Source organism: Oncorhynchus masou, chromosome 10 (assembly GCF_036934945.1).
Source record: "Oncorhynchus masou masou isolate Uvic2021 chromosome 10, UVic_Omas_1.1, whole genome shotgun sequence".
Taxonomy (NCBI): Eukaryota; Metazoa; Chordata; class Actinopteri; order Salmoniformes; family Salmonidae; genus Oncorhynchus; species Oncorhynchus masou.
The window spans coordinates 10,826,690-10,849,790 of record NC_088221.1 but is presented as its reverse complement, the minus strand read 5'-3'; the positions used below and the strand labels follow the sequence as shown (position 1 = coordinate 10,849,790).

Below are 23,101 nucleotides of genomic sequence, written 5' to 3'. Positions count from 1 at the left end.
GTGGTTGAAAAACAAGTTAATGACTCCAACCTAAGTGTATGTCAACAAAAAAAAAATCTTGGTCGACCGATAGTCATCTGTTCTTTTGATATAAAGACACAACCTATGCTTGAATGAAGTCAACTATATATATAGGCTACTGAGCTTGTCTGATGCTTTAAGCACTGCGATTAAAAATCAAGACACACAAATTACTAAAGAGGGAGCAAGAGATCAATATAGCCTAACCAGAAGAAAAAAAACCTGTTCCCAAACCTCCTCCTCTCTCTGCTGCTGATATTAGCAGATTCTGCCATTAAGCTCCTGCAGTTGCCGGTAATAGGCTACACCAGCTGTCGGCAACCTTTTCCATTTGGAATAACAAGTTATTGTACTTTACTGATCTGTGTGCCAGTTATGATTTTCATATGCATGGATCAGATTCATTTAATTTATAATAGTCTTCATATCTCAGAATCATGTGGTTAATAAAAATTATATCTAAACGAAAATGATACCAATCTAAAATTAACTTTGCCATTGCCAATATGTAAAAATAGCCTACATAAACCAATAAATAAAAACATTGCAGCCTGCAGTTAGAAAATATCCTAATATAAATAAATATCACATTTGCTACGCATGACTTGTCTGAAAGAATCGTGAAACATTGTATCAACTATTAACTTGGTCCATCCTGATAGTGATAGCAAATATTCTGGGCCCTCAGTTTCCAGTAAGCTGACAGACAAACAGACACAGCTGTAGACTTTTTTGCGCAAGGGATAAGAAGTAATCAGGTCAGCCTATTGATGACGTTTTCTACGGATCAGAGCATGACATATTTACCCCTTTCATGCAGAGTGATTATCGAAAGGGAGAGAGCTGGAAACAACATCAAATAGGCTACATTGAGGAACTATTGTCATTCTCAATGGAAGTAAAAACTTGCTAATTGATGCGAAGAAAAAATTACTTTGACAGGCTACACAGTGAAGGTGGGTTAAGACAATCAGAAATAGTATCAGATCCCCAAACGGGCACATTTATAGGCCTACATTTGTACGCAGACCAGGTAGCCTAGGCCTACTTCTATGCATAATCAGGTACGTGTCCTTACTCAAGACTGACAAAAAAATACAAAACTGAAATATCACATTTACATAATTATTTAGACCATTTACTCAGTACTTTGTTGAAGCACCGTCGGCAGTGATTACAGCATCAAGTCATCTTGGGTATGACGCTACAAGCTTGGCACACCTGTATTTAGGGAGTTTCTCCCATTCTTCTCTGCAGATCCACTCAAGCTCTGTCAGGTTGGATGGGGAGCGTCGCTGCACAGCTATTTTCAGGTCTCTCCAGAGATGTTCGATCGGGTTCAAGTCTGGGCTCTGGCTGGGCCACTAAAGGACTTTCAGAGACCCTCTACAGTGGTTACATCCTCTACAACCACTGTGACTATCATTATCGGACCCTGTTGGTCATCTATGAACATTTGAACATCTTAGCCATGTTCTGTTATAATCTCTACCCGACACAGCCAGAAGAGGACTGGCCACCACTCATAGCCTGGTTCCTCTCGAGGTTTCTACCTAGGTTCCGGCCTTTCTAGGGAGTTTTTCCTAGCCACTGTGCTTCTACACCTGCATTTGGGGTTTTAGGTTGGGTTTCTGTACAGCACTTTGTGACATCAGCTGATGTAAGAAGGGCTTTATAAATAAATGTGATTGATTGATTGACTTGTCCCGAAGCCACTCCTGCATTGTCTTGGATGTGTGCTTAGGGTCATTGTCCTTGATAAAGGTGAACCTTCGCCCCCCAGTCAGAGGTCCTCAGCGCTCTGGAGCAGGTTTTTATCAAGGATCTCTGTACTTTTCTCCATTCATCTTTCCCTCAATCTTGACAAGTCTCCGGTCCCTGCCGCTGAAAAACATCCCCACAGCATGAGGCTGCCACCACCATGCTTCACCTCCCTGACCAAGGCCCTTCTACCCCAATTGCTTAGTTTGGCAGGCAGCCAGCTTTAGGAAGAGTCCAAAATGCTTCCATTTAAGAATGATGGAGGCCACTGTGTTCTGGGGCCAAAGGGAAAAAATATCAGACCCCTCCCTCAGTGGCCGGTCCAGTTCCAGGCCAACATTCATGGGCTCTAAGGCCACCAAGCTATAGGAAGACTGAGGATTGTTAGGAACCGACCTACCAAGACGACACCCCAACAGAAGAAAACCTATGGGCATCAGTGCTAAAGGAACTAACATTGGACTAAGTGCTACCATACGTAATGCAATGGCACTCTGTGCTAAGATAGATTGCACTCCCGAACATCTTCCCCCAAACTGAGTGTCTAAAAGAGGTATAAAAGGAGGAGAGATCAGTGCCTAGGCATGATCCTCTACCCATATGATTTGGACATCATAGAGAATCATCAGACCAGGTAAATTACTTTTACTATACTCTGCTTGTATTGACTACTTTGATCTCAAGGCGCGAGCAAACTAGACTGGTATATCTTAAAAGAATTGTGTTGTACTACGCACCTCTATAAAAAGAATAAGTGAACAAGATTGTGTACGAGAGAACTTCGCCCCTCAACAATGCGAGGTGTGGAGAACTCTTGATAGCAACAACGTTCCATCTTTGGTGTGTCAGTAACAATCGCAGTTCGGCAAGAATGAAAAAGCCCAAAAACAGTTAAAGCCTCGTAGTAGCCAAGAGTCGATAAGAAGGAATCAATATCTAAACAGTAGACAGTAAAAACCATAGGAAATTCAGACTAAATAAGAAGATTATAGTAGTATAAACAGCAGAAGGCTGCAAAAATATTACTACTCTTATAAAGACCAGTTTCGGGAAGGACCAAGGGAATAGAGCTTCAAGGTAAATATATGGGTGTCTGCTTTGTTTAAAGAGTCATAAAGAAGTGTGTTAAGCTTTTTACCTTTGCAAAATATTACGTGGCATAGCATAGCACATTAAGGATTGATTGAGCATTATTGATGTATTGGTACAGTTTAACCATTGAATTGGAATAACATGTATTAAGACCAAAAACAGATTGACTTAATAAAAGCTTGAAACTTTGACAACTAGGCCAGATTAACGATCTGGAGAGCAAACGCCTCTGACACTCTCACGGAACAGAAAGTGACCCTGGTTATAGGTTAAAGTGATTGCACTAAAGAATATTTCATTGTGTGGACAATAATATATCTTTGGAAAAGTCAAATACATATAACAATACTAGTTTCCAAGTGACTACTAGCTGACGAGCATAATAACTAACAGAAGATTAGTTATTAGGTATTGATATATAAGAGAAGAGGACCCAAGGTTAGAGAGTATAGGAAGAGTCTATAAACATAAAGTAATAAAGTACTCAAATAAGTACAGGCAAATAAGGGAGTGACAACGTGAACGAAGGAACAAACCCAACTCACGTGAAGGGCCATTACGAATACATAGAAGAGTTGGTGGGGCCGCACGGCAAGGCCCCTGTTACACCGAAGTGACAAAAATCCTAAAGTTCTCTGCCTAGCCAGGGGACGGGATAGAGGCTTTTGCTGCAGGCGACGGGCAAAAGTCAGCACCGTGACAGTTCCTGGGGACCTTCAATGCTGCATACATTTTTTGGTAACCTTCCCCAGATCTGTGCCTAGACACAATCCTGTCTAGGAGCTCTACAGATAATTCCTTCGACATCATGGCTTGGTTTTTGCTCTGACATGCACTGTCAACTGTGGGACCTTATTTAGACAGGTGTGTGCCTTTACAAATCATGTCCAATCAATTGAATTTACCACAGGTGGACTCCAATAAAGTTGTAGAAACATCAAGGTTGATCAATGGAAACAGGATGCACTGGAGCTCAATTGAGTCTGAATACTTATGTAAATAAGGAATAAGTTTAAACATTTTTTTTTTTATAAATATTTGTAAAAATGTCTAAAAACCTGTTTTCGCTTTGTCATTATGGGGTATTGTGAGTAGAATGATGAGGGGAAAAATGTAATCAATTTTAGAATTACCATAACGTAACAAATGTGGGAAAAAGGAAGAGTTCTGAATACTTTCCAAATGCACTGTATAACACATATACAGTATGGCCCTCCAGATCTCGTTGAAGACCGAATGCGGCAGCTGGGCCAAAATTTGTTTGACACCCCTTGTGTAGAAAGTAGTTATTCAACTTATCACTAGTCTTAGTGGAAAATGTTTTGGTAATGTTGTTTTAGCTCCCACCTTGATGCTGATGTGTACTTTGTGAGTCTTCTCTCCTGCTTCCCTGAGTCCGTTGGTGATGCAGAGAGTCCTCAGTGTCCCCTCCTGCTCCTTCTCGGTGTCGTTTGCAATTTCACCTACGCCAAACTTCGTCTCCAGCCAGTCTGTCAGGATCCTGCAATAAGAGCACAGAGAACACACTCAATAAACACAAGTGTCATCAGAGGTAAGAAGCACTTGGAAAGCATGAGTGACTAGCTGGTGAAAATAAGTATGTGGAGAGAAAATCAAATGTATTTATAAAGCACTTTTAACATCGGCAGATGCTTATACAGAAACCCAGCCTAAAACTCCAAAGAGCAAGCAATGCAGGTGTAGAAGCACGGTGGCTAGGAAAAACTCACTAGAAAAGGCAGGAACCAAGGAAAAAACCTAGGAAGGAACTAAGCTCTGAGGGGTGGTCAGTCCTCCTCTGGCTGTGCCGGGTGGCCCATTGCATTCGGATAAAAATATACAAGAGGCTGCCCCGTTTGAACAAACAGTACATATGAACATTCACCAAGTCCTGGAAGATGGACTTTGATGCACCCTGTGGTTATTAGCAGTAGTCTATCAAAAAATAAATGTAATAAAGAAGTGTTTGTGTGAAAAAGAAAGGTCTAATGATTTTCGCGATAGACACCATTGGAAAATTTGAGCCTGTGAACTTTACCACTGGCAGAGATGAGAGCAAGATAATCTGATTTTGATAATGTTGCCTCTCCCATGACTGGATGTGTTCTAAAGATCTGTTGTGGATTCCACCAAGAGCTGGGATGAGTCCCATGACATCATGAAAGAGCATTACAGCAAACTGGTTGATAAGAGAGATCCATTGTATGTGGTTATCTTTGGAAAGGTGAAAAAGCTGAATGAGTTTCAGGACAGAAAGAGGCACTCGGGAAGCATGAGACCAGCTGGTGAAAATGGTCAGGTGTGTAGAGAACGGTGGTCCATGCATCCAGTGCCACTTTCAGAAGAAAGAAAGTCCTCAAGAAGAAACGGTCTCACAGGCTGCTCCTTATCCTGGAGCAGATGCAGATCAAGAACCACAGGATGGAAGCTTAGCTGCGGAGGCTTCAGAGGCAGCTGTCCATCAAACTAAAATCACTATACAGTATTTAGCAAATACATGACACTCTTGGACACAGCCATCAAAGTACTGGTGAGAGTACTTGTATGCTGCACTGTGAGAGGGTGTGTGGAATTCAATGGCAATTAACATCTGCCACACTGCTTTAGATCTCACCTGTCCGCAATGCTGGCAACACTCTCATAGTCGCTGGGCAACAGCAGGGTGGCCTTCCAGAAGATTCTGTCAGGTGGGTTAGGAACGTTCTCAACCACCAGCGTAGGCATGTCTAGAGGAGTCCACACTGACTCACTGAAGGGGACACACATATTGTTTGATGTTGTGTTTAATGTCATTGTGAGAGAGTTTGAGAAGTACACAACCGAGAGAAGAACTACAATGACGTAAGAGCGGGGGTGACGGCTTACTTCAACAGCTGCTGGTAGTAGAAGTGGACTCGCATCTGATGGATTGCTTCTTGTCTCATCTTTAGCAACCTGGGGACATTACAAAAGAGTCAGAGGTGTGTAAGAGAGCGAAGAGGGAAAAAAAGAGAGAGAAAGATGGAGAGAGAAGAGGGAGGCGAGGGCCAGAGCAGGGCAGGGTAGCTCCAGTACCTGGTGCTGGACAGGGCCATGTAGCCGGCATTGCCCAGGTTGACCATGCCCCTGGCCAGACAGTCCATAGAGGGCTGGGAGGGGGCACTGGGAGCCAAGGCTTTGAGCTTGTAGCGGGGGTCCACACAGCAGGGGGCGGCAGGGAAGCCCCGCATCTGTCTCTTTAGCTGCCTGCGTACCGCCACCACGTCGCGCCACCTGACGGAGAGAAAGAAATAGGGAGAGAGTGTGTGAGAGGGAAGCTTACATGTCTTTTTGCTGTGCAAAACCTTTTGTGGGAAGTACTAAGCAGCGCACAGATCCCTCGCGCACTCAACTGTGTCTGTTTTCAGCTTTTCATTCAAATCAGGCATAGCTCTTCTATATATGGCCTAAAATAAACATGTTCATACGGGCAGAATATTATATATAGGCTATAGCATACCCAATTTTGATCCGTTCGGAAAATAGAACATTTCATGTCCCAAAAAATTATCTTGTAAAAGGCCGACATTTGGAAGTTTCAATATGACTTTAGAAACGTTGTGATTTTAGAGACACAAAGTAACAGTAGCCTATGATAAAAGGGTTAGGCTATATACATCATCATTATTCACATCATTCCAATTTAATCAAGTCACAATTATCAACTTTGGTATTAACATCAGTCAGCAGGCTTTCCGAGCGAGGAGAGAGACATGGGTAAGGCCTACCAACGGAAAACGTCTGAAAATGATTATGAAATTCTAAAATAGCCTTTCCTAAAATAAATTCCTGCAATTCTACATCACTGGATATATTACAATATGTTCAATACCCCACACATTAACCAAATGAGAAGATACTCTGACATTGACATACTAAGTCCAGCAGAGAAAGTCCAGCAAAGAGTGGAGACAGATTGTCGGCCTACAATAAGAGGAAATTTCAGTCAAAATTTCCAGTGGCACTCACTTATCCAAGGTCCTGGTGATGTCACTGACAAGCAATGTAACCCACATATATTCACTACGTGCTTCGAAAAAATATCCTGGCACATGAAGGCTACACCTACAGATGGGAAGGACAGACCGCTAATAAATCATTCTGGAAGTGAACCGAATATGATCTCTTTTTTTAATTTTCAGAATTTCTGAACTGCTACGACGCTGTCCTGCAAGATTTGGCGAAGACCAAAAACTGAGTGGAAAGCTGGCATCGAACATTTTCGGCGAATCTTGGCGCTAACCACCCCACCGTTGGAAGTTCATCGAGGCATTACAACAACAGCTACAGAGGTGAAATGAGAAGGGAGCAGCAACTTGCTGTCATTCTGCCACCTACTACAAGCAAGAGAAGGAACTGAAGCTACTGGGTTCAGAAGTACACCATGACTGAACGGCTGGTGTCATACCTGAAGACTCAAGCTGAAAAAAATTAGCACCTAGCCTTCGTGACACATCCATTTCAACCCTTTCAATGACTCCAAAATCCTTATGAGACCAGAACATTAAGCACATTCTTGGACGATTTGTTCTGAACTTATTTTTATGGCGTTGGATTGTCATGGAGCCTACTCTTATTTTATATATTTTTTTGTTAATTTAGAAATATATGGTTTTAGGCATACTTATTATTGCCCCATAATATTTTGTATTTTGCTAAGCGTTTTTGTTGGTAAATGTTTTATAGTGAATGATTGGTGTAAAACCTAGATAAAAACGAAAATATATATTTTTTTATTCAAATACACTGTAGAAAATAGATATGGGCTTTTTCTAGCCTTCAGCCTTTATATGACGTATGAACAAATGTATATACAATATTCAGGCCACTACTGAACCAAGTTCTGTAGGCTATATGTGCTTCACAGCTTCCCCGGATACTCAACGTATTGTAGCCTCACGAGGAAGACTCATTGCGAGCTCACAGAACAGAGCTCCGGGCAGCCGAGCGGAAATGGAGGAAAACCCGCCTCCCTGCGGACCTGGCATCCTTTCACTCCCTCCTCTCTACATTTTCCTCCTCTGTCTCTGCTGCTAAAGCCACTTTCTACCACTCTAAATTCCAAGCATCTGCCTCTAACCCTAGGAAGCTCTTTGCCACCTTCTCCTCCCTTCTGAATCCTCCTCCCCCCCCCCCCCCTCCTCCCTCTCTGCAGATGACTTCGTCAACCATTTTGAAAAGAAGGTCGACGACATCCGATCCTCGTTTGCTAAGTCAAACGACACCGCTGGTTCTGCTCACACTGCCCTACCCTGTGCTCTGACCTCTTTCTCCCCTCTCTCTCCAGATGAAATCTCGCTTCTTGTGACGGCCGGCCGCCCAACAACCTGCCCGCTCGACCCTATCCCCTCCTCTCTCCTCCAGACCATTTCCGGGGACCTTCTCCCTTACCTCACCTCGCTCATCAACTCATCCCTGACCGCTGGCTACGTCCCTTCCGTCTTCAAGAGAGCGAGAGTTGCACCCCTTCTGAAGAAACCTACACTCGATCCCTCCGATGTCAACAACTACAGACCAGTATCCCTTCTTTCTTTTCTCTCCAAAACTCTTGAACGTGCCGTCCTTGGCCAGCTCTCCCTCTATCTCTCTCAGAATGACCTTCTTGATCCAAATCAGTCAGGTTTCAAGACTAGTCATTCAACTGAGACTGCTCTTCTCTGCATCACGGAGGCGCTCCGCACTGCTAAAGCTAACTCTCTCTCCTCTGCTCTCATCCTTCTAGACCTATCGGCTGCCTTCGATACTGTGAACCATCAGATCCTCCTCTCCACCCTCTCCGAGTTGGGCATCTCCGGCGCGGCCCACGCTTGGATTGCGTCCTACCTGACAGGTCGCTCCTACCAGGTGGCGTGGCGAGAATCTGTCTCCTCGCCACGCGCTCTCACCACTGGTGTCCCCCAGGGCTCTGTTCTAGGCCCTCTCCTATTCTCGCTATACACCAAGTCACTTGGCTCTGTCATAACCTCACATGGTCTCTCCTATCATTGCTATGCAGACGACACACAATTAATCTTCTCCTTTCCCCCTTCTGATGACCAGGTGGCGAATCGCATCTCTGCATGTCTGGCAGACATATCAGTGTGGATGACGGATCACCACCTCAAGCTGAACCTCGGCAAGACGGAGCTGCTCTTCCTCCCGGGGAAGGACTGCCCGTTCCATGATCTCGCCATCACGGTTGACAACTCCATTGTGTCCTCCTCCCAGAGCGCTAAGAACCTTGGCGTGATCCTGGACAACACCCTGTCGTTCTCAACCAACATCATGGCGGTGGCCCGTTCCTGTAGGTTCATGCTCTACAACATCCGCAGAGTACGACCCTGCCTCACCCAGGAAGCGGCGCAGGTCCTAATCCAGGCACTTGTCATCTCCCGTCTGGATTACTGCAACTCGCTGTTGGCTGGGCTCCCTGCCTGTGCCATTAAACCCCTACAACTCATCCAGAACGCCGCAGCCCGTCTGGTGTTCAACCTTCCCAAGTTCTCTCACGTCACCCCGCTCCTCCGCTCTCTCCACTGGCTTCCAGTTGAAGCTCGCATCCGCTACAAGACCATGGTGCTTGCCTACGGAGCTGTGAGGGGAACGGCACCGCAGTACCTCCAGGCTCTGATCAGGCCCTACACCCAAGCAAGGGCACTGCGTTCATCCTCCTCTGGCCTGCTCGCCTCCCTACCATTGAGGAAGTACAGTTCCCGCTCAGCCCAGTCAAAACTGTTCGCTGCTCTGGCCCCCAATGGTGGAACAAACTCCCTCACGACGCCAGGACAGCGGAGTCAATCACCACCTTCCGGAGACACCTGAAACCCCACCTCTTCAAGGAATACCTAGGATAGGATAAGTAATCCTTCTCACCCCCCCTTAATGACTTAGATGCACTATTGTAAAGTGGCTGTTCCACTGGATGTCAGAAGGTGAATTCACCAATTTGTAAGTCGCTCTGGATAAGAGCGTCTGCTAAATGACTTAAATGTAAGAAAGAGTAGCGGAGGAAGGAGTTTGCGTTTTCTGCAGTTCACGGTAAAATATTCCGCTTTATGGCGGTGCTTCGAGAGAAGGAGCCAACAACCAACAGAGAGAGAGGGCAGGCTTTGAAAAGCAAACATGAGCCTTGAAACTAAAACAGCAAGGACCAGAGTTGGAGAACCTTGATAAAGGGTCTCCACGATGTCTGGTGGCCCAACTGTCAACCTAAGCAGTCATAGTTGTCATTCAAATGGCTGGGTTGTACCTCTTAATGTACTTCTGTATACGCTGTAGCTCCGCCTCCAGGATGTCTTCCACCATGAGGAATATCTCTTTATCCAGGGTCTCCTCCACCAGGAAGCTGCACACCTCCTCAGAACAGCGCGCCACACATGCTGCCTCCTCCTCCATGGCTAACCTGACACACAGATATTGTTACTGAAAATGACTAATGTCTGGTGGCTATTGCACGTCGGCAAAAACAACAGAGGCTCAACAGTACTGCACAGGTGCATATACACAAGGGAGAGACAGCACCATGAACATGGGGCTTGTGGTGGATATGGAATCAGGAATGTGAGTTGAGTGTAGAAGGGCAGCTCACTGGATCTCGGAGGCGGCAGTCTCCTGGATACACTCGGTCAAGACCTCTTGGCTGATCTCAGAACAGAGAGAGTCACTAAACTGGGCCAGGAAGACTTCGTGCTCCTGCTTTCTCCTGCCAAGGAAAAGAGGGAGAGACACGGATAATGAGTTGGAAGACATTGGACTAGATGTTGGATGTGGAGTTACATGTTAACAGGTCAAAACTTGGACTGTGATTTGTTAAACTTCTGCTTCCAATGTATGGTTAAGAAAGCGAGAGATTAATAACATAATATATACCATTTAGCAGATGCTTTGATCCAAAACGACTTACAGTCACGCGTGCATACATTTTGCGTATGGGTTTGCAGCTAGGGTTAGGATTGAGATCAAGGTGTTTCAGAGTCTCTGACCAACCTGGCTTCCTCTATCCTGCGTTTTTCCTCGGCGAGTCTCTCTCGCTCTGCTTGGACCTCGGCTGTGGACACCTCCCAAAGCATCTGCTCCACCACCTCGCTCACCACCGCCTCCATGTGGACACTGCTCGCACTGCAGCGAGACAGAAAAACAAGGCATTGGGTATCAATGTGAAAGGGGATGTTCAATGCTACTCCTAATGTACCACAGTGTATGCAATCTTAAGTCAGTCTTAAACAAACAAAGCAATAATATAGCACTCACCTAAGAGCGGCTGCAGCGTAGTCGGCCCCAGCGCTGGCAACCTCCTGCACCACCGCCTCCAGCACCTCCTCTACCACACACTCCAGTTCTGCCAGGACGTCCTACGGCAGTAGGATGGACAGAAAACATGAGTCATACGTACAGGGGGACACATATCCTACCCTTCAGCTGACTTTCATACACATCTAGAGGCAGAGCCTAGAGCTATGACCAAAAAGAAAGCAGCAACGACTTAACAACAGCCTTAACCCACCATTTTTAAATTTAACTAGGCAAGTCAGTTAAGAACAAATTGTTATTTACAATGATGGCCTACCCCGGCCAAATCCTAAAGACACTGGGCCAATTGTGCACCGCCCTATGGGACTCACAATCACGGCCGGATGCGATAGAGCCCAGGTTCAACCCAGGGTCTGTAGTGATGCCTCTAGCACGGAGATGCAGTGCCTTGACCACAGTGCCAATCGGGAGACCATTTGGGAAACACTACCACTAAGGCAAGCTAGCATCAACCCACTAGGGGTTTCTCGCTCTCTCACCTCATCAGAGTAGATTGGCTCAGGTTTGGGCGGGGGCGAGGGGGGTCTGACAGGCTGGGTCTGGGCAACATCAATGGGCTGGAACAGCTGCTGTTGGAGATCTGCTGCAGGGTGGACATGGACAGTGAGCTGGGCAGGCTCTGGTTCCCCTGTCTCATCTGTGCCCTGCGATGGCTGGGCAGGCTCAGTGGCAGTGGCAAGCCCGGGGTACGGTGGTGGAAGATCCCCGAAGAGTCGTGGCTCTACCAGCAGCATGACAGGTTTGTTCTGCGGCTGGAGCTCAACCTCCGGCTGCGCCTTGACTTCTGGCTTCTGCAGGGTGAAGGCTGGCACTGGGAAGAGTCAAAATATTTTTTATTTTATTATTAATTCTCAGTCAGAATGAGAAAGATTACAACACAGCAGCAATTGTAAAGAACATGGACACCCCTCGTACCTGTGACATTGAATAATTAGCTCAAGGCTACCAATACAAACTATTGAACATTTTCACATTTTAAGGGTAGCAACAACGGCAGACAACTCTAGACACCATGAGAGGCTAAATAAACAATGTCAGTAAGGGCCGTCTTGAACATCAATCTACGGGCACAGTGGCTCTACATGCCTCTCTACAGTTTAGCCATCTTGAACTGCAATGGCTCCCATACCCGTTACAGCCACCGGGCTGCTCCTGAAGAGTGTGGGTTCTGCCAGCGGACACTCCCCCCAGTACTTGTTGTGGGCGTCGAAGCTGCAGACGGGGGCATGTTGGGGCGGGTTGGGCAGTGGTCCTCCGTTTACCACCTCCCCAATTAGCACAGCCCTCTTGGCCATGATGACATCTGACTTCACTTGGGGTAGGTTCAGGTCTGGCTCCTGCCAGGCCGTGCGGCTCAGTTCCACCAAGCTGTGGGGTCAGGAGGTTAGAGGACATCAGAGAAGGAAGTCTGTTGCTTGATGACAACAATTACCCAGTGAAACATTGAAAAGTGACTATAGTGATTCATCTTTAGATTTTATTTTTTGTATGAATATTTTAAGGGGAAATTACCCGTTGCTACATCCATTGTTGGACTTATAAATTAACCACATGTACACATTGATTCTTGAAGAATATAACTTGCCTCATGAGCTTAGTTCAACTGTCGTAACCCACCAAAACGTACACCATCAGAAACTCTGCATTTTATATTGACAGTCAGTGTTTTTTTGTTTCAATAGGAGTGGTCACGGGCATGCAACTATGGTTTCCGTTAACAACAAATACATTAGTGCAACACATTTGGCAGAAAATAGCTTCAATTTCTTGAGAAAAGTGAAACGCTATTTGTCAAACAGCCATACGTACGCAAATTAGCTTACAAAGACAATGAATGGAAATCCTATTTGTAATGTTTATCATTGAAAAAAATGTAGCCAGCTACATTTCCTTATGTTTGCTTGAAGTTAATCTTGCATTTTACCAGCTAAAAATACACAGAGAAAAGTTGATACAAAGTCAGAGAGCCTTCCATTCGTGAATGTGGGAATGACGACGAGTGGAGAAGAGCAACTGAAGCACAAAATTTGTCTGAAGCAATCAGAAATTACAATAAGAAGCATTTTAAATCTGTGTTTACACCAATGTTTGTAAACAACATAAATGTAAACAAACACTATATGAGGAAGGCCCTAAAAATTGTCAAAGAGCCACCTTAGTCATTGACTGTTCTCCCTGCTACCGCACGGCAAGCGGTACCGGAGAGCCGAGTCTAGGTCCAAGAGGCTTCTAAACAGCTTCTACCCCCAAGCCATAAGACTCCTCAACACCTAATAAAATGGCTACCCAGACTATTTGCACTGCCCCCCCCCCCCCCATTCTCCCCCTCTTTTACACCGCTGCTACTCTCTGTTGTTATCATCTATACATAGTCACTTTAATAACTCTACCTACATGTACATACTACCTCAACTAACCGCACGCACATTGACTCTGTACCGGTACCCCCTTGTATAATATAGTCTCACTATTGTTATTTTACTGCTGCCCTTTAATTTCTTGTTACTTTTATTTCTTATCCGTAGTTTTTAAAACTGCATTGTTGGTTAGGGGCTCGTAAGTAAGCATTTCACTGTAAGGGTTACAGCTGTTGTATTCAGAGCATGTGACTAATACAATTTCATATAGACTCAAAACATGGTTAAAACTATACATTTTATTTCATGGATGATATACGTTTCAGCGTTTTTGCAAAACAGGGGCGCGAGGTACTCTTTGTTATTGTTTCTACTGCTTATTGCCGCTTTAAAAACATTGTCCCTCTGGGCTCTTTACTGTTGTGAAGATGTTACATTTCAAGCGATACATGGAGGTGCAACCTGAACATCAAATAAGAAACGTTATTTTTTTGTTTTCTGTATGCTACAGGTTTTATTTCTTCTCTCCAGTAAATATGTTGGATGCATATATTGTATTAGACAGGTACTGGTACTGACCCGCCACTAACGTTGAGGCCGAATTGCTGGATGAAGTCTGTGGCCTCAGCGGCGTTTTCGAACATAAGCATGCGCACCAGATCCTCCAGGGGGAAGATGGTGGACCTCTGAGAGCCCGCTGTGTGGGCGTTATTCAGGGTCCTCAGGGCCTTGCCCCTCACCTACACACACAGGAATGTATACAAACACGTAGGCACAAACACACAAATGTCCATCAATTCCCAAGGGACAACCAGTTGGGATGTGACCCTCATTTACTACAGGTTCAACTTCCTACTACTTTTCAAAGCTAACTACAGACCCACTAAAAATCACATGGAGGAGGAATGTTACTAGGGTAGGTGACTTTTATTGCTGACCTGGTTGAAGTATCTGTGCAATAGGCAGCCCGCCAGATAGGAGGCAGACTTCACCAGCTTGAAGAAGCGTACGAAGTTGTTGCTGTTGAGAGCTGCGAATGCCTGCACGGCAAATTTCACCTCTGGAGAGTTGCGCACCTCGTCCCTGAACTGCTGCACCTCACTGTGTGGACCACAACAAAAGAGAGCATACTCTCAGTCAGAGTGGAGGATAAGGGCGGTGTTTGAAACAGTAAAACAAAGACAAGCTTACAGTTCATCAGTAGTATGTTTCCAAATGGAGAATAACTAGGGTAATGTCACAGTCGTAAGAACAAAACAGAAGAAAATGGTCTGTAATGAAGCGAGACTGGGAGGTAAAACTGGCCAATAAGAGACACTAATGACCTTTTCCGTTACCAAATATTTTGCTACAGTGTACCCTAATAAACACGACCCAATCGTTGGTGAGTGACTCACCGGAGGACGTCCCCAACGTCTAGTTTGAGAAGCACGTTGTACTGGCGGAACTCAGCCTCCTGGGGGCAATAGACACCCCTGGTAGACAGGTCCTGGTACATCTCCTTCAGGCTCTGCAGGCACTTGGTCATGTTCTCGTTGTTGATCTTGGCGTCGAACGTCATCATGTGCTCCTGGCATAGGTGGTGGGCACAGTGCACATGGAAGCGGGTGCACTTCTCGATCAGCGACACTGTCAGCGGGTCGCACAGGTGCTGCTGGGTGATGTCCTGGGAGGAGAGGAATAGAGTTAGCATAACTCCAACGGACAAAGCCCCTCAGACCACAGCAATGTGTTATGAACACTTTTTCATTAGCTTTTATTTTTTTTCTGCTCTCAGCATTTCTTAGCACTTTCCCATTCCTTTAACTTGCCTAGTTAAATTTAAAATAAAAATATAAATTGTGACACCGATAATAAACTATTAAAAAAACAGTACCAGCTAACTAGCTAGCTAACCAACAGTAGCTGTGTGTACCTTACGGATGCCGCGGGTCCTGTTCCACACAAAGTCATACCAGTCGCGGTAGTTGTCGTGGCCCTGGTCCATGATCTGGGTGACGAGGTAGTCCATGGTCATGCTGAGCACGGGGAGGGGCCGCAGCTCGTAGGGGAGGGGCTCTTCCTGGTCCGCCGACGACCTGCTGTACTCCTTGATGGCCGCCACGTGGTCCACCTGGTCAGGAAGTGGTTACGTCTCATTATAAAATGCATAAACAAGGTTGATATCCTTTAACTCAGACGTTTGGACAGGAGTATATCCAACTCACAATGTCAAGCACTTGGAGTTTGAGGACATATCTAGATAAATAGCATACATATCAAAATCATCATTATTATGATTATCATATTCCATTAAGTGGAACATTCTATTGATGACAGGGTGGTGTACTTTACTTGCAAAATGTGTGCCTGAGAGAATTTGTGCGACTTGAAACAGGGATAGAAGAAATGGCTTTACCCTCTCAGTGTCTGGGACGACCTCAAAGCAACTGAGCTGGTTGCGTGTCTCCCTCATGTAGCGCTCCTTCTCGGGACACATGTCTGGGCATGTCCCCACAAAGAAAGACAGCTCCAGGTCTGTCCGTTTGGGCCGCCCTGCACATTGAACAACAGAACCAGTCAGCCTCTACAGACCAGATTTTTATTTAATGTTTATTATTATTACTTTAATTTCTTCGTTGTTGTTATGCCAACAGTCAATGAAATCGACATTCAGCTCTTTCTTTCATGTCAATTAATGGCTTCATACAAGAAATGCAGGAAAGTCAATTCAGAAGTGCGTGGCCAGTTCCAGGACTGCATGTCAGACTGACAGCTCTACTATACGTACCAGCTCGCAAGATCTTGTCCCTCTGCTCCAGGAAGCGGTACTTCTCCTCGGCTGTCTCAGCCAGCTGGCCAATCAGGTGGAGGAGGGAGGAGGGCACGGGGCGCTCAGAGCTCTGGCCCTCGGAGCTGCTGTCCTGCTGGGGCTCGCTTTCAAACTGCAGGGACTTGGCTATGGACGGCTTCTTCACTGGGGAGCTGAGAAGCAAAGTGTCTTTTTTTATATCGGACTTCACATCCTGATGTGTTTAGAGATTAACTCTAGTCACCCACGGCTAGCTAACACCCACTGTTATCCCCCAGTTAATAAGCCTCGAAAGTATCTATTATCTTTACAGTATAAGTCGTATGTTTCCACAAGCATTTCGGGTTATAAAAGCACTTCACAGAAACAGGAAGTCTGGCCCAGCTAGCTGTGAGGTGGAGCCAAGGTTACCTCCTGCTGAGGTTGACAGTGCTGCTGAGGGCAGGGGCTCTGGGGAGTGGCTTCCTCAGTGGAGAGGAGGACTGGAAGCCCCCCAGACTGATGTCTGAAACCTGGTTGTCCCTGTCTCTTTCTTCCTCCTCTCCCTCTGTGGCTCGATCGCCTTTCTTTCCCGGGCCTGACACAAACACATAAGGAGCATTACACACGAGCGCGCACACACACAATCAATTTCTAAAGACAGAATGGCTTCAATCAAGGTGCATGGAAATACAAGGGCAGCTGATCAAGAGCTTGACAGTGGGCTACTTGTCTGTCAGATGATTTCCCTTAGATAAGCCTATTAATTGCATACTTAACTAGTAACAGTAATTTGGTCTGCATTGTCTGTCTTAACTCTGCAAAATAGGAGGATGCAGCCACAAGGACTTACTGTGTTTCTTCCTCTGCCAGAAGATAACAATTTCTTGTCGGTGCAGCATTTTACCCTTCTTCTTTGCCTTTGCTGCTGATGCCTGAAAGGTATCACAAACGTTTGAAAACAAAACAAAAAATATTCTCAGTTAAATTCGGCACAATCATATAACATGTAACGGAACTGAGAATCCCCAAAAGCATGTCAAGTCGCTTCTGTTGTCTGTAGAGTGGTACTCACGTGGTCTTGGAAGTGGACGATAGCCAGGTTCTTATGGGGTCGGCAGTAGACCCGGCAGACTTTCCCGAAGCGGCCAAAGTGCTTTTCTATTATGTTCTTTTTGTTGAGGCTGAGTGGGATGCTCTTGCACTGGAGGATGGTGGCGTCATTGGGGGACATGCCCCCCAGGCTGTCCGTGCTCTCGCTGCGCTGCCTTCTCCTAGCTGGGGTCTTGGTCTCAGCATCTGGGTCGGGGGCTTCCACCGAACCTGGAGGAAAATGTGAGAAGAAAATCAGCATGACAAAATCTGTGATACAAATTAAACATTTTGTTGGTACATTTTGGTTCACAGCAAGTAATAGTGTTTTACTTAATTTTCAAGATGAGGACTTACCAGTCGCATCTGCTTTCTCCAGAACCTCTATGGTGGGGGCCTGAGCACTGGGAGGAGTAGCGGGTCTGAGACTGATGGGAGCTTGTGTGTCTGCTCTCTCCCCCTCCCCCCATCCTGGAGGCTGCTGCTCCTCCTTCACAGGGTCCCTCCTCACTGAGTTGGCTGTGGATTTCATAATGCCACTCATTGCCCTGGAGAAGAGTCCACCCACGGGGCCGCGGGAGGACCTCAGGAGAGGCCGTTTGGAGGGGTGTCTGGGTAAGTCAGCTCTGGCTTCAGCTTGGGCGTCCTCTGATTGGGCAGGCTTCCTTGAAACGGCTTTGGGACTCACTGGCTCCTCCTTCCGCTTAGTTCCTTTTCCAAGTCTCCCCAACCCGGTCACTTCCCTGGTGCTCTCCTCATCGCCAAATTTCTCCTCGGCTTGGACCTCGGTTTTGAGTTCTCCGAATGTAGAAGTCTGGCCGAAGCCGACTCCTCCAAACAGGGACATCGGGGGCGCGGGCTGGGACTGGAGGACTTTGGTAGAGAAGCTGAAGGAGGAGGGGCTGCTGGGGACCGGAGCTGGTTGGGGGGCAGCGGTGCTGGAGTTAGTGCTAGAGAGAGCGGATGGCTGGGAGAATGTGAACTGCAGGCTCCTTCCGGAGCCTATGCTGAGCGGGTCTTTCTGGGCCAGGCTGGTAGTGGCAATGGAAGCGGAGATGGAGGGGGCCACCGCCGGCTGGGAGAAGCTGAAGCCAAGCGGGCCACTCTTGGCTCCGGTCAGGAGAGAGAAGCCTGAGCTGGCTGGTCCACTGCTGTCCTTGGTGCTGAAAGAGGGCTGGGTGGTGGTGGTTCCACCGAAGGGCTGCTCGGATGCAGAGGCGGGCTGGGGGTTAGCCGGCTCTGGGCTGGCACTGAAGATGGGCTTAAACAACACCTCGTTGGACGGCTTGAAGCTGAATTCTGACGTGCTGAAGCCTCCACTCTGGACAACGCTCTGAGCTGTAGCAAAGGAGGTGGTCGTAGCGTTGGGTGGCGGCTGGCCAAAGGGCAACTGGCCAAAACTCAAAGGCTGTGCCGACCCTGCGGTGGTGGTAGTGGTGGGGACAGAGGAAGCTTGGGAGATCCCAGAGGAGAGGCTGAATGCCGGGGCCTGCTGCTGCCCGTATGCAGGTGGCTGCCCAAAGGCAGCGCTCTGTCCAAAAGCAGGCATCTGTCCAAACCCAGAACTCTGAATCTGTCCGGTGGCCTGACCATACGATGGCGGGGGAGCACCACTAAACCCAGAGCTACCCTGCCCCAAAGAGGACTGACCAAAGGCTGGAGGCTGACTTATTGAAGAGAATGTCGAGGTCTGCCCTGACGCCTGACCTAGTCCTCCACTTTGCCCAAAAACAGAGTCTTGTCCAAGCGAAGGCGTCTGCCCAAATGCCGGAGACTGACCAAAAACTGAAGGCTGACTGAAGGCAGACGGTTGCCCAAATGTTGCAGTATGCCTAAATGCTACATTCTGTGGAGGGTTGGTGGAACCCTCCTGTCTGAAGGCCTGGAACATGCCACCAGTCTTGTTAGTGTTGCTGGGGGCCTGGAAAGCTCCTCCCTGCTGTCTCCCAAACAGACTATTGGGATTCATGGTGGAAATGTCAGAATAGTCTCAATTGTACTCAACGGCAGTCACTTGTTCACTTGAACTTACATAAGCCGTTCTCGAGTCCAGGTTGCTGCAATGCATGTTGAGGAAAGTGTGTGTTCCTCCATTTGAAGCGTCTTCAGTGAAGCATCATTGAGCCTGAAAACAAGCAAAGTAAACATTAGCATGTCGATGTTATATAACTAACAACATGTTTTCTAACGTGGTTTATGGAAACGTATTCATGTTATCTAAAAATGTTTTTTTACTAATTATGTACACGTAATTCAGCTTCAAAGACTACGTAAACACTTTAATTGCGTACTTTACATGTAACGAGCTTGTTAGCTAACATGTTGTGACTTGGAAAATGTTAGCTAGCTCACGTTAGTTACATCATGTAAACCTCTAGCTAACGTTTAGTTTGTTAGCGCGCTAGCGAATTTACAAGACGTGCTACTTGAAAATTAAGGACGTCTTTAATAACGCTAAAACGTTCGGTTACCTTTATATTGTTTCAAACAAGATAGCGAGTGACCTACTTTTTCAGTATTCCCCTATACTCATCAATTTGAATAGAAACTTGCTGACATCCGGTTCCGGTCCAACCTATTTAGGCTCCCAGATTCTACATTCCACCCCGGGAAGGATCCGCAAGAGAAGAATGCTAGTTGAAATGTTCATTGTTTGTTTGTTTGAAGCAATAGGATATTTTGTCATATAATAATATATTGGATTTGTATCATTACATCAGCTCTAGAGGACCTTGTTGTAGAATAGTACATATTTGTATTCATAATCTAAAATAAGAATGCCTTCAACAACTGGAACGACTGAGTCACCTTGATTGAACCAACGAGCATTCGCCGGCTAGCAACACGCTAGTTACCTAGGATACCTGTTTCTTGTATGTAGACATTCGTAATATTTACGACTACTTGATAAAAACTATTTCCTTCAGTTTTTGTAACATTAGTGACTGGCGTTTTCAAATGGGTGTAGTTCTACGAAATCTTCAGAACGTGGTGCCGTTGCGACGCGCGAGGCTACGGAAGGATGTGGAGACGTTGAGGCACATATTGGGCATCCAAAAATTTGATTTGGGAGTCATTTGCGTGGACAACCGCAAAATTCAACGCATCAATAACATTTATAGGAAAAAAAATATGCCCACTGATGTCCTCTCATTTCCATTCTATGAGGTTGGTATCTAAGTTGCCTTCCCAGCATTCATCTGCTCCCGTCAAGAGGTCTGGGATTTCATGGCACCACAGGTTCAATATGCGGTGGTGGGATGTTCTCTGGAAGTGTTACCCTGTTCGCTATGTGAACATTTGGAAATTGAATTTAGGGAAAGAAACGGTGATCAATGTTTTTGTTTTTAAAGGAGCTGAGGCCTGGGAAGCTGCCTTGCCCCATTTACAGAGATGAACTGAACCTTGGAGACATTTTCTTGGGGGTTGAATACCTGATGAAACAGTGCCAGCAGCAGTCTCAGGATCTTCATGGAATTCTCACAGTGAGCAAGCTACTAGTAAAACAGCCACACTGCATGCACAACATTCATTTTAACTAGGCAAATCAGTTAAGAACAAATATTTATTTACAATGACAACCTACAACACAGTAATATCATGCAACATACATTAAGTCACATTTTCAATCGAAGCCAGGGTCCTTTTGGCAGGAGCTTAAGAGTGAGGCGGGGTGGCCCACCTTGCCTTTTAGAATGGTGAAATACTGTGTGATTAAGTTTGTCCTGTGACTATCATGTGATAATCACACATGCAAAAGTATAACGTTTCTAGTGAAATACTTGCCAGCACACACTAAATATGGTCCTGCGTCCCAAGATTGACAGAATTGTTTTTATTACACTAGTAGTTGCATTAATGCTTGTTCATGTTACTTTTTTTTGTCCCCCTTCTCCTTGCTCAGTCAGTCACTGCTCATGGAATCTGTCATTTGTTGGGTTACAGACATGAAACTGAGGAGGAGTGGAAAGAGGTATGGATGATAAAAGTGCAATGGCGAGGTCCCACATTTTTTCAATGAAAGATTTGCTTTTAACAGTTGTATATCTGTGCTTCCAGATGCTGCAGAAGGAAAGCTACATACTTAATGAGTTCAACAGATTCACTGGCAGACAGCTGGTGCCTCTGACCAAGAAGTGTAGCCAAGATGGGTGACCACCAAGAAGAACCACCTGCAATGGAAGGCCTTTGAAACGAATGGACTTTAGCTTTGGAAACTTGCAAAGACGACTCCTTGATCATGAATAAACTGCCCATTTCCAAGTGATAGCTGTAGACCGTGTCAACCTTCATGTGATTGCTGAGCTTTTACCTATGGAGCTAGACACTTTTTTTTACAATCAAACTGCACTACTCATGACTTGACATTGACAATTAAAAACATCCAAAACCATTGTTTAAATTCATTTATTTTAAAATGTGATGTAGGAAGTCAAATACTGGAGCCTGAACTACAAAAAAAAAAATCCACTCTGCCACTCCTTTGCCTTCCACATCAGACAAGCTTGTCAACCTAAAACATGTTCATTTTCACTTAATGCAAGCAGGAGACCAGTAAATAGCTAGCCTAATCTTAGCAAAAAGTAGTCTAAAAGATGTGAATACTGGCCTGGTCAGGTGTGATGAGACACCCGAGCTGGCCATTATAAACAGACCTCTGCTAAAATAAATAGTTAAATCTTATGGCCTTATTAAAAGCAAAGCCTATGCAGGATAGCTTACGCATGTAATACATGTTTCTGCATTGTCAGCGGTTTGAAGGAACACATTCTAAACAAAGTGGTTGTGCATTTCTTAAAGTAAAGCGCTTTAGAAAAAGAAATTACCGGTTCTGTACTGGGAGGCACTAGGGAACCCCTAGGAGCGTAAGCTTAAAAAAAAAAAAAAAAAGCAAGCTACTTTATTAATGTTTAGTTTGTCAAGGTGATAAAACATGAATAAAACAGCAACAAACAATCCATATGTAAATCATTGCAAGAAATTGAAAAAAAAACAACTCTAGAACAGAATACAAAACATAAGCAGTATTGGCAAATCTATGCCACAAAATAAATATTGCACCACATGTATCCGATGCATATAGAAGAAAGTACTAACCTTAAATTAACTTTAATTCCAGCACAGAAGAATAAATCTTGGTTTCTGATAAGATTATTAGAAATTGAGTCAACCATACAATCCATCTGACACTTTCTATCAAAGTTCTTAAATGCATGATAGTTAATATCATACGAGTGCCATGAAACTATTTTACAAGTTATTCAACAAATCATAGAAAAGAAACAAAGTTTTGGGGCTAATCTCTCTCAGGCTTGAATAAACAAAGAACATAGTCAACTCCTATATTTTGAGAGTGCTGCATGTCATTTCTGAGTAGACCCGAAGAGAAGAATGTGGGCTGTATGTGTGCTGATGTCTTGCGCCTGACAGAAGCTACCTTGGTCTGTTGTGTTTTGTTTTAAAAAAGGGACAAAGTGCCTGAAGAGGGCAAAATGTGGACGGCAATCAGTAGTACTGGAGAAGGGTTCTCTTTAACCCAACACATCTGATGGGGAACAGCTCTGTGCTGTTGGAGTGTGTTGGTTGGTGTGATTGATGACAGATGGTGGCTCAAAGGGGCTGCAGGACAGTCCTCCCTGCATCTGAGGCTCCTCCACTGGCCCCGGTTCTCTCCATCTCAGAAAGCTCCTCAAAAACATCC

General features: G+C 45.5%; 3 protein-coding genes across 5 annotated transcripts in view; 1 reads left to right on the top strand and 2 right to left on the bottom strand.

Annotated features, from left to right (window-relative positions):
* The window catches only part of mcm3ap (minichromosome maintenance complex component 3 associated protein), a 27,013-nt gene extending 7,044 nt beyond the window's left edge, over window positions 1-19,969 (bottom strand). Inside the window, exons 1-21 of one of the 2 annotated variants that reach the window (XM_064975818.1) lie at window positions 19,909-19,969; window positions 17,758-19,525; window positions 17,384-17,631; window positions 17,162-17,243; window positions 16,741-16,906; window positions 16,309-16,502; window positions 15,937-16,073; window positions 15,454-15,651; window positions 14,936-15,204; window positions 14,477-14,639; window positions 14,118-14,278; window positions 12,311-12,549; window positions 11,661-11,992; window positions 11,122-11,222; window positions 10,858-10,989; window positions 10,460-10,573; window positions 10,121-10,273; window positions 5,929-6,126; window positions 5,740-5,808; window positions 5,489-5,623; window positions 4,222-4,375 (exon numbers count right to left, since the gene is read on the bottom strand). In XM_064975818.1, the coding sequence (XP_064831890.1) occupies window positions 4,222-4,375; window positions 5,489-5,623; window positions 5,740-5,808; window positions 5,929-6,126; window positions 10,121-10,273; window positions 10,460-10,573; window positions 10,858-10,989; window positions 11,122-11,222; window positions 11,661-11,992; window positions 12,311-12,549; window positions 14,118-14,278; window positions 14,477-14,639; window positions 14,936-15,204; window positions 15,454-15,651; window positions 15,937-16,073; window positions 16,309-16,502; window positions 16,741-16,906; window positions 17,162-17,243; window positions 17,384-17,631; window positions 17,758-19,369 (4,857 nt within the window). In that variant the 5' untranslated portion in view covers window positions 19,370-19,525; window positions 19,909-19,969. Of the gene's footprint in view, window positions 1-4,221; window positions 4,376-5,488; window positions 5,624-5,739; window positions 5,809-5,928; window positions 6,127-10,120; window positions 10,274-10,459; window positions 10,574-10,857; window positions 10,990-11,121; window positions 11,223-11,660; window positions 11,993-12,310; window positions 12,550-14,117; window positions 14,279-14,476; window positions 14,640-14,935; window positions 15,205-15,453; window positions 15,652-15,936; window positions 16,074-16,308; window positions 16,503-16,740; window positions 16,907-17,161; window positions 17,244-17,383; window positions 17,632-17,757; window positions 19,526-19,871 lie in introns of both variants that reach the window. The other variant, XM_064975817.1, reaches the window with a different exon arrangement.
* On the top strand, window positions 19,967-21,793 carry LOC135547122 (endoribonuclease YbeY-like). Its single transcript, XM_064975823.1, has 4 exons — window positions 19,967-20,568; window positions 20,754-20,885; window positions 21,305-21,373; window positions 21,460-21,793. Exons 1-4 carry the CDS (start codon window positions 20,359-20,361, stop codon window positions 21,553-21,555), a joined length of 507 nt encoding a protein of 168 aa, XP_064831895.1. The 5' UTR covers window positions 19,967-20,358; the 3' UTR covers window positions 21,556-21,793.
* LOC135547119 (ubiquitin carboxyl-terminal hydrolase 37-like) overlaps window positions 21,792-23,101 on the bottom strand; it is a 30,263-nt gene continuing 28,953 nt past the window's right edge. For both annotated transcript variants that reach the window (XM_064975819.1, XM_064975820.1), the window contains exon 24: window positions 21,792-23,101. In XM_064975819.1, the coding sequence (XP_064831891.1) occupies window positions 23,011-23,101 (91 nt within the window). In that variant the 3' untranslated portion in view covers window positions 21,792-23,010.

Coding starts and splice junctions, on each gene's coding strand:
- LOC135547122 (XM_064975823.1), top strand. CDS start 20,359: ATGGGTGTAGTTCTACGAAATCTTCAGAACGTGGTGCCGTTGCGACGC. Junction 20,569..20,753: donor TCTCATTTCCATTCTATGAG/GTTGGTATCTAA, acceptor TTGTTTTTAAAG/GAGCTGAGGCCTGGGAAGCT. Junction 20,886..21,304: donor ATCTTCATGGAATTCTCACA/GTGAGCAAGCTA, acceptor CTCCTTGCTCAG/TCAGTCACTGCTCATGGAAT.